The sequence below is a fragment of the Malurus melanocephalus genome, unplaced genomic scaffold (assembly GCF_030028575.1).
Source record: "Malurus melanocephalus ecotype Western Australia unplaced genomic scaffold, MMel_1.1 scaffold_293, whole genome shotgun sequence".
Lineage (NCBI taxonomy): Eukaryota > Metazoa > Chordata > Aves > Passeriformes > Maluridae > Malurus > Malurus melanocephalus.
In genome coordinates, this window is record NW_026623525.1 from 4,773 (window position 1) to 14,183 (window position 9,411).

A 9,411-nucleotide genomic window follows, 5' to 3' on the forward strand; every position below is an offset into this window, starting at 1 on the left:
AGAGCAGAGTCCTTGGATATCCTGAGCTGGAAGGACCCACAGGGATCATCATTCCAACCCCTGTCCCTGCCCAGACATCCCAAAATCCCCACCCTGTTCATCCCTGGCAGCGCTGTCCAAACGCTCCTGCAGCTCTGGCAGCCTCGGGGCYGGRACCRTTCCCTGGGGAGCCTGGGCAGTGCCAGCACCCTCTGGGGACAGAAGAACCTTTCCCTGAGATCCATCCCAACCCTGACACAGCTCCAGCCATCTGTGAATGTGTCATGAGATGTGGGTGCTCCCCCTCCTTTCCTTTGTTTGGGTTTGCCCATTTTGGGCCCCAGCTTGGCCGTGTCCCTGCTCAGAGCCCTTAAGGGTCCTGCTGTTCCCATGCCTCTAATGCTGCCGTTTCTCCCTTCCACCCCCATGCCCCTGCAGAAGGTCAGGAGCACCTGGGCAGGCTCTGGAGCTCCTCTGGGCAGTGCACAGGGCTCTCCTGGGGGAAGGGCACAGCKGGATGGGCACAGCAGGGTTGTGCCCTGGTTGGGTGAGTCTGGCGCTGTGGCAGTGGTGGCTCTGCCCATTCTGATGGCTCTCTCCTGGCAGTCTGCCCTCCTGGCCGAGCTCTTCCTGGAGGATGGGGATGTCCCCATGTCCCTGCAGTCCCGCAGGTCCAGCGGGGCCAGAGGACCCCACCGCTCCGGCCGCAGGTCCCTGCCCARGAGCCAGAAGAGCAAGAAGTCCCTGTCCAGCCAGGTATGGGGGGCATGGTGGCCCGGGAGCCCTGTGTGCCCTGGGGACCTGCTGGCCCTGAGCCGCCCCTCCTTGTCCCCCCTGCAGTTCAAAGCCTCCCTGGCCCGGCTGACGGAGGTGCTGGGCAGCACCACCCCCCACTACATCCGCTGCATCAAACCCAACGACGGCAAACAGCCTTTTGTGTGAGTGCCCTGCTTAGGGGATGGCGCTGGGGGCTCTGCTGTCCCTCCATCCCTCCCACCCTGCACGGTTTGGGGTGTGCCAGACTGGCCCGGACCCGTCCCGGATCAGCCCCTCTGTGCCCCAGGTTTGACTCCCGGCGCGTTCTGGAGCAGCTCCGAGCCTGCGGGGTGCTGGAGACCATCCAGATCAGCGCCTCGGGATTCCCCTCCAGGTATCCCCTGCCCCAGCAGCACCTTGGGAGCTCTCCCTACAGCCACGGGTCCTCTGAGCCTGCTGTGTCCCTACAGATGGACGTACCAGGAGTTCCTGGAGAGGTACCGGCCTCTGCTGAGCCGGGAGGAGCTCCAGGGCACCGCCGTGGAGCGGATCTGCAGCATCGCCCTTGGGAGGCTGCTCCAGGTACGGGCCCTGCTTTGGGGACGCACTGTGGCACCAGAATATCCCTCGCAGGCGCTTTCCCCGAGAGTGGGGGYCCAGGGAGGCACAGAAATGGGTGCGCAGGGGGTGAGCTGTGCCCTGGGATGATCCCTCCTGGAGGAGCCTGGGGAACGCTCCATCCCGGGATTGATTCTCCCTTTGCTGCAGGACCCCAGCCAGTACCAGTGCGGCAGGACCAAGGTGTTTTTCCGGGCCGGCCAGGTGGCTGTGCTGGAGGAGCTGCGGTTCCGCTGCCTGCGGGCAGCCTGCACCCTGCTCCAGCGGCACCTGCGGGGCTGGCTGGCTCGGCGGCGCTTCGGGCGGCTCCGCGGGGCCGCGCTCTGCCTGCAGCGCCACGCCCGGGGGCTGCTGGCCCGCAGGTGAGCGGCGACAGGGCTGGGGACAGCACTGGGGACAGCTGGAGGTGCTGCCGGCTCCGGGCTGGGCTATGGCACGGGTGTCCCCAGGGGAAGGGCTGGGTGCCRCCCCCTGCCCAGGGCTTTGTTCTSTCTCTGCCCAGGGAGCCACCCCTTGCCCTGCCCTGTCCTTCGGGTGTTGCTGTCCCTTCTCTGAGCTCTGCCACCTCCTGCCCAGCTCTCTGTCCCTTCTCTGAGCTCTGCCACCTCCTGCCCAGCTCGCTGTCCCTTCTCTGGGCTGACACCTCTGTCCCTTCTCTGAGCTCTGCCACCTCCTGCCCAGCTCGCTGTCCCTTCTCTGGGCTGACACCTCTGTCCCTTCTCTGAGCTCTGCCACCTCCTGCCCAGCTCGCTGTCCCTTCTCTGGGCTGACACTTCTGTCCCTTCTCTGGGCTCTGCCATGCCCTGCCCAGCTCTCTGTCCCTTCTCTGAGCTCTGCCATGCCCTGCCCAGTTCTCTCTCCCTCCTCTGCGCTCTGCCATCCCCTGCCCAGCTCCCTGTTCCCCCATTTGGCTCTGTGCCCCCCGCCCCAGCTCCCTGCCCCCCCGCAGGTTGGTGAGGACACTGCGGAGGACCAGGGCTGCCGTGGTGCTGCAGAAGACCCTGCGGATGCTCCTGGCCCGCCGCTCGTTCCTGCAGCTGCGCCGGGCCACCGTCACCATCCAGGCTTTCGCCCGGGGCCTGTTTGCCCGGCGCCGTTACCGAGAGGTGGGTTCCCGGTGGGGCGGGGGGTGCCAGGGTCCCCTCGGGGGGTGCCGCTGGTGCCACCGGCCCGTCTGTGCCCCCGCAGATGCTGTGGCACCGCAAGGCCGTGGTTCTCCAGGCCGCTGTCCGGGGCTGGCTGGCACGGAGCCGCTACGGCCGCGTTCGCCGGGCGGTGCTGCTGCTGCAGTGCTGCTGCCGCCGCGCCCGGGCACGAAGGGAGCTCCGCCGGCTGCGCCTCGAGGCGCGCTCCGTCGAGCACTACCGGCAGCTGCACAAGGGCATGGAGATCAAGGTGATCCAGCTGCAGTGCAGGCTGGACGAGCAGGTGGGTGCCAGGGGTGCAGGGGACGAGCAGGTGGGTGCTTTGCTCTGACTGCCTTTCACCCAGCCCTTTCACCCCGACTCGGCTCCTCCGGAGGAGCGGTGCCTCTGGGCTCCCTTCCTGGGTGTCTGTGCTCCTGGGGATGGGTGGGGTGCTCTCCTGGCTGCAGCCTTGCAGCAGTGTCGTGTGCTGGGGACAGTTCTGGTGTGACACGYTGCMCTGTRCTGCTGCTGGCAGCGTCCCTTGTCGCCGTCTGGGTGTCTCTGCTCTGGCTGTCGCTGCTCCAGTTCTGGGGATGTCTYGGGAGGAGGAGGGAGGTGGTGTGATCCTGTCTGGGACGTGGAGGAACCAGGGCAGGATAATTCTGCGGTTAGAACCTGCCTGGAGCTGGGAAAGGGACCCACACCTGAACTTTGCTGTGACTTCAGAGCCCGTGGGGGTGGCAGGGCAGGGAGAGCTGCTCTGAGCTGTGCGTGGGGGRATTCCAAGGCTCAGAGCTCCAAAGAGGTGGTGGTAAATGGGGTCTCATTGCAGAGGGACAGCTGAGTCCATGGGGGCTCTCAGTGATGTGACACATGGGGATGTGCCGCTGTCCCTGTCCCCATCCCCATTCCCCACCCTGTCTGATGCTCTGCCCCTCGCCCCAGGCCCAGGAGAAGCAGCAGCTGCTGGAGCAGCTCTCGGGGCTGCAGGAGCAGCTCTCGGGGCTCACAGCTGCCCACGCCGAGGAGCTGCAGCGCCTGCGGGGGGAGATGCAGCGGTTACAGGAGGACGCGGCCCGCGGTGCCCAGGTCCAGCAGCTGGCACAGCTGGAGAGGCACAGCAGGGAGAGCTGCCTGGCCCGGGAGCTCCAGGAGCTCAGGCAGGTCTGTTGGGGAAAGCTGCTGCTGCTCTCCTGGGGCTCCGCAGGGCTCCCCTGGGAGCACCTGGTGGTCCCTGGAGGAGGCACCGGGCCGGGCTCAGGCCGTTCTTCCCCTCCGCCTTCCCGCAGCGCCTGGTGGAGATGGAGGCTGCGAAGCTGCAGCTGCGGCAGGAGAGGGATGCCCTCCAGTGCACGTTGGAGCAGTCCCAGGACCTGGAAGGTAAAAGGGAGGCTCTGACCCTCTCATCCCGCTGGCTCCGGGCGGGTGCTGCAGTTTCGGTGTGTGGCTGTCCCCACCCCCGGTGTCTGTCCCCACAGAGCAGCAGCGGCGGGCGGCGCGGGAGAGCCGGGGGCTGCTGCGGGAGCTGGAGGAGGAGCGGGAGCGCTACCGGAGCCTGGAGCAGGAGTACGCCCGCCTGGAGCAGGACTATGAGAACCTGCGGGATGAGGTGGCCTTCCACAGGGTGAGGGGCTGCCAGGAACCCCCGGCAAGCCCTGCCTTGGCTCCTGCTGGGCAGCAGGCAGAGCTGGCTGCTCTCCTCTGGCAGAAATGGGCACCCCAGTCCATCTGCTGGGGGTCCCCAAGCTCAGGTGTCCCCACGAAGCTGCCACTGCTCCAGGGCATGTGGCACCAGGGGACCGACCCTGTCCTTCTCTTCCCCTCTTAGCAAAGCACCTTGAGGCGTTCCCCATCCTCCGAGAGYTTCCCGGGCTCCGAGAGCAGCTGCTTGTCCTCCTCCATGTCCACGGCTCCTTCAAGAGACAGCTCTGACCTGCAGCCTGAGGTCAGTGGGGTCACTGGGGTGGGGGTGCCACACGGATTGTGGGGACAGATGTGCCCCAAGGGCCCTGCTGGGGGGGGTGTCCCCAGGGATTCCCGGCTGCTGTCTCACCCCCTGTCCCTGTGCAGGGCCTGGAGGAGCCACAGCCCGGCAGCGACACCCTGAGCGCTGGGGGYGGCCCGGAGCCCTCGGAGAAGCCGTGTCCCCTGCCCAGGGAGGAGCTGGCTCGGGCCTGGGACGAGCTGCGGAGCTTCAAGGGCTCGGTGCAGCGGGACGASAAGAAACCCTTGGAATTCCTCAAGTGCAGAGTGAGCTGCGTCCCCTGCCGTGAGCGGGGTGGAGGCCGGGCTGGGCCCAGTGTGGGGCAGGGCTGGGTCCAGGGGGTCCAGGGTGGCAGGGCCGTGTCCAGGGTGGTCTGAGGGTCTGGACTGGCAGGGCTGTCAGTGTCCGGGCTGCCAGGCCTGGCTCCAGGGTGGCAGGGCTGTGTCCAGGGGGTCCTGGCTGTGTCCAGGGTGGCAGGGCTGTGTCCAGACTGGCAGGGCTGTGTCCAGGGGTTCCAGGGTGGCAGGGCTGTGTCCAGACTGGCAGGGCTGTGTCCAGGGGTTCCAGGGTGGCAGGGCTGTGTCCAGGCAGTCCAGGCTGGCAGGGCTGTGTCCGGGGGTCCGAGCTGTGTCCAGGGGGTCCTGGCTGTGTCCGGGCTGGCCTCAGCCCTCTCTCCTCCTCACAGAACATAGCGGAGAGGCTGGGGCTGAGCAGCTCGGGGCAGGCAGTGGGCGATGACCTGAGGCAAGCCTACGACGCGGTGCAGGTCACCAACAGGTGAGTGCAGCCCAGGGCGGTGGCAGTGGCTCGGGTTGGTTCCCCCGTGCTGCTGGTGGGGCTTTCCCTGCTGTTTACACAGCCATGGCCTGGCTCGTGGTGCTGGGCACTGCAAATCCTCTTTGGAGCAGAGAGCAGCCCTGTCCTCCCTCGTGAGAAGCATCGCAGCCTCAGGAGAGCGGGGCTGGCCCGTCCCTCCCTGTCCCCCTGTGCTGGCCCATCCCTCCCTGTCCCCTTGTGCCAGCCCTGTCCCCTTGTGCCAGCCCGTTCCTCCGTGCCCAGCTGGATGTGGGCACCCTGCCTCTCTTCCCCTCCCACCCTTCCTACCCAGCCGTGTTTTCTGGGATGGGGCTGGAGCATCTCTCCGTGCTCAGAGCAGCTCTGTGAGCAGATGGGATATTCTGAACCCCACAGGATCCTCCTGAGTGCTGGTGGAGCCCGTTCCTGGGCCGTGCCATGTGTGCTCTGTGCTCAGAGGGGAAATGCTGGGGGGGCTGTGCTGTCCCAGGGTGCCAGGGCAGGGTGAGAGTCCCCATTTCARCTTCTGGGGGAAAATGCCCCCTCGGTGATCCCCCAAGTGCCTCAATTTCCCTGTGCTGGCATGCAGGCTGCTGGTGAGCCAGCTGAGGGAGGAGAAGCAGCAGCACGAGGAGGAGGTGCAGGGGCTGCACCTCGACATCCGCTCCCTGAAGGAGCTGAGCCAGCAGCAGGCAGCCCTGATCCAGGACCTGCAGCGGCAGCAGGGCCACGAGGGGCTGCAGTACCACCTCCTGCAGCTCAAGGAGGAGAACTGGGTAAGGGGGGCTGGGCTTGGGGCTGGGGCAAGACTGGGGTTGGGGCTGGGCTGGAGTTTGGGGCTGGGTTTTGAGGCTGGAGCAGGGCTGGGGTTTGGCACCAGGACAGAGTTGGGGTTTGGGATTGGAATTTGGAGCTGGGCTGGGGTTGGGAAGGGCCTGGGTTTTGGGGCTGGGATCAGGGCCAGAAATTGGGCTGGGTTTTGGGACCGGGGCTGGATTCAGGGCTGGGACAGGGCTGGATTTGGGGCTGACCCCCTCCCTCACCCTGGSATGAGCTGCAATGGCTCCTTAGGGAGCAATATGGGAGCTCTGCTCCCCCTCCTCCTCCCTCTGGGGTCTGGGGGAGGTGGCTGAGCCCCCCTGGCACTGTCCCTGCCCAGGAGCTGGCCCAGAAGCTGGAGAAGCAGGAGAAGACCACCCTGAAGCTCCAGAAGCAGCTGAAAGCCTACACCAAGCAGATCCAGGAGCTGGCAGGTGGAGTGCCTGTGTGGGAGGGAGGCATGAGGCTGKCTCAGGGTCTGCAGGCTGGTTTGGGGCTGGTTTGGGCTTGATTTGAGGTCCCCAGGGGGTCTGGTGTCCCCAGGCTGGTTTGGGGCTGGTTTGGGGTCCCCAGGTTGGTTTGGGGCTGGCTCAGGGTCYGCAGGCTGATCTGGGGAGCATCACCCACCCTCAACAAGAGGAGCAAAGGCTGAGGAACATCTGCTTGGACTGAGCTGAGGGCACCCGAGCTGTCCCCCAGGCCAAAGCATGACCTGTGCTCCTGTCCCCAGCCACGAGAGAGGCCCCAGGGCCAGCACCAGCCATGGGACTGTCCCTGTCCCCATCGGGGCCATCCCAGGCCATGCTGGCCTGGAGGAAGGAGGATGAGGGGCGCATCATCAAGGCCATCATCACAGGTACTGTCACRTGGGAAAATGGGGCTCCTTTCCCCAGTTTAGTCCTTGCTGGGGTTTTCTGACACCCCCTGTGTGGGCTCCTCCTTCYCCTCAGGCAGCACCCTGCYTCTCTTCCCCTCCCACCCTTCCTACCCAGCYGTRTTTTCTGGGATGGGGCTGCAGCATCTCTCCGTGCTCAGAGCAGCTCTGTGAGCAGATGGGATGTTCTGAACCCCACAGGATCCTCCTGAGCACTGGTGGAACCTGTTCCTGGGCCGTGCCTTGTGTGCTCCGTGCTCGGAGGGGAAATGCTGGGGCTGTGCTGTCCCAGGGTGCCAGGGCAGGGTGAGCRCCCCCATTTCAGCTTCTGGGGGGAAATGCCCCCTCGACAGCCCAGCTGGATCCACACCCCCTGCTTTCCCTGCAGGTTACAAACCCCAGAGCGCTCCTGGGGCTTTCCCAGAGCTGCCAGCCTATGTCCTGTTCCTGTGCCTGCGGCACGCTGACCACTGCCATGACGAGCCCCGTGCCCGCTCGCTGCTGGACGCGGCCATCGAYGCCATCAAACGCCTCATGAAGGTGCTGGGCCGAGGAGCAGGAGCTGTGCTGGCCACAGGGGGTGGCACTGGGTCCCCAGGGCTGGAGAGGGTGCCTGGCTGGGGTGGGGGTGCTCCTGCCAGGCTGCTGGGGGGTCTGGTGGGCTCAGTGTGGGCCGCTGCTGTCCCCACCGTGCTGACCCCGGTGCTGTGTGTCCCCTCCCCCAGAAGCACAGCGGTGACCTGGACACGGTGGCACTGTGGCTGTCCAACACCTGCTGCCTCCTCAACTGCCTGCGCCAGTACGGCCCGGACGAGGTATTGGGGCTGGGGGTGTCTGTCCCCTCCTGGGCAGGGTGGGGGCTCGGTGGGCAGGGGGTGTRTCCCCTCCAGGGGCTCCATCCTATTTGCCCGGGTAAGCTGGGCTGACCCCGCTCAGGAATCCTGCTGTGTCCTGGACCCTGCTGGCTCTAACCCCACTTGGGGACCCCGCTGTGTCCCCTGCCCCCACTGGCTCTGACCTCAGTGTCCCTGCCCTGCTGGCTCTGACCCCACTGTGTCCCTTTACCCGCTGGCTCTGACCCCACTGTGTCCCTTTACCCCCTGGCTCTGACCTTGCTTAGTGACCCTGTTATGTCCCTGCCCTGCTGGTTCTGCCCCCACTGTGTCCCCTGTCCCCACTGGCTCTGATCCCGCTCAGGGACCCTGCTGGCTCTGACCCCTGTCCCCGCCGGCTCTGACCCGACCATGTCCCCATCCCTGCTGTCTCTGACCCTCTCGATGTCCCCGCTGGCACTGACCCCACCATGTCCCCATCCCTGCTGGCTCTGACCCGTGTCCCCACTGGCTCTGACCCCACCATGTCCCCATCCCCGCCGGCTCTGACCCTCTCGACGTCCCCGCTGGCTCTGACCCCTGTCCCCGCTGACTCTATCCCCACCATGTCCCCATCCCCGCCGGCTCTGACCCCTGTCCCCACTGGCTCTGTCCCCACCATGTCCCCATCCCCGCCGGCTCTGACCCTCTCGAGGTCCCCGCCGGCTCTGACCCCTGTCCCCGCAGCGCTATTCGCAGGGGAACACGGCGCGGCAGAACGAGCACCGGCTGCGGAGCGTGGAGCCGCGGGGCTGCTGCCGCAGCCTGGGCGTGCTGGCGGTGCAGCTGTACCAGCAGCTGATCCGCACGGCCGAGAGGGGCCTCAAACCCATCATCGGTACGGGGGACTGGGGGAACTGGGGTGTGCTGGTTTGGGGAGGGAAGGCGGTGTCTCCCYGGTTCCAGAGGCTGTGCTGGGGGTTAGTGGGCTCTCAGTGGGTGCCTTGCTTTGTGTGAGGGAGCTCTTTGGGCAGCATGGCTTGGGGGAGGTGGGTGGGGGGCTGAAGTGGGCTCAGCTCCTTAAGACTCTTGGGGTGTATCCATGGGGACCTCTGAACCCCCCCCGGTACAGAGCAGGGGGTCAGTCCCTGGCTGCGCTGGGCCTGGGGGTGTCCTCACCCCCACACCACACCCCGGGGCACAGTCCTGGCTGCTCGAGGCTCCAGCCGGGCTCTCTGGCTCGTTCTGATGAGATTTTTGTCCCCTTCAGTTGCTGCCATGCTGGAGAGTGAGCCCATCCAGGGCCTGTCCTCATCCTGCCCGCCCGGCCGCCGCCGCTCCTCCTCCTCGCCTGCCCACACCCTGCCCGAGCTGCTGCAGCGCCTGGGCTCCTTCTGTGCCACCCTGGAGCGCCACGGGCTGGCCACCAGYGTGGGCCACCAGGCCCTGCGCCAGCTCCTCTTCCTCGTCAGCGGCACCACCCTCAACTGCCTGCTCCTGAGGAAGGACATGTGCTCCTGGAGCTGCGGCATCCAGCTCAGGTGGGTCCCAGCTCCTCTTCCTCGTCAGCGGCACCACCCTCAACTGCCTGCTCCTGAGGAAGGACATGTGCTCCTGGAGCTGCGGCATCCAGCTCAGGTGGGTCCC

General features: G+C 66.5%; 1 protein-coding gene across 1 annotated transcript in view; it reads left to right on the top strand.

Annotated features, from left to right (window-relative positions):
• Nucleotides 1-937: 937 nt before the first annotated feature.
• Nucleotides 938-9,411, top strand: part of LOC130579796 (unconventional myosin-Vb-like) — a 10,144-nt gene continuing 1,670 nt past the window's right edge. Inside the window, exons 1-19 of the mRNA XM_057376857.1 lie at nucleotides 938-984; nucleotides 1,043-1,129; nucleotides 1,206-1,317; nucleotides 1,504-1,715; nucleotides 2,303-2,459; nucleotides 2,542-2,781; nucleotides 3,471-3,644; nucleotides 3,770-3,860; nucleotides 3,959-4,104; nucleotides 4,309-4,425; nucleotides 4,551-4,730; nucleotides 5,150-5,241; nucleotides 5,849-6,035; nucleotides 6,419-6,512; nucleotides 6,809-6,934; nucleotides 7,341-7,492; nucleotides 7,678-7,767; nucleotides 8,512-8,662; nucleotides 9,035-9,305. Coding sequence (XP_057232840.1) covers nucleotides 938-984; nucleotides 1,043-1,129; nucleotides 1,206-1,317; nucleotides 1,504-1,715; nucleotides 2,303-2,459; nucleotides 2,542-2,781; nucleotides 3,471-3,644; nucleotides 3,770-3,860; nucleotides 3,959-4,104; nucleotides 4,309-4,425; nucleotides 4,551-4,730; nucleotides 5,150-5,241; nucleotides 5,849-6,035; nucleotides 6,419-6,512; nucleotides 6,809-6,934; nucleotides 7,341-7,492; nucleotides 7,678-7,767; nucleotides 8,512-8,662; nucleotides 9,035-9,305 — 2,726 coding nt within the window. The remainder of the gene's footprint in view (nucleotides 985-1,042; nucleotides 1,130-1,205; nucleotides 1,318-1,503; nucleotides 1,716-2,302; nucleotides 2,460-2,541; nucleotides 2,782-3,470; nucleotides 3,645-3,769; nucleotides 3,861-3,958; nucleotides 4,105-4,308; nucleotides 4,426-4,550; nucleotides 4,731-5,149; nucleotides 5,242-5,848; nucleotides 6,036-6,418; nucleotides 6,513-6,808; nucleotides 6,935-7,340; nucleotides 7,493-7,677; nucleotides 7,768-8,511; nucleotides 8,663-9,034; nucleotides 9,306-9,411) is intronic.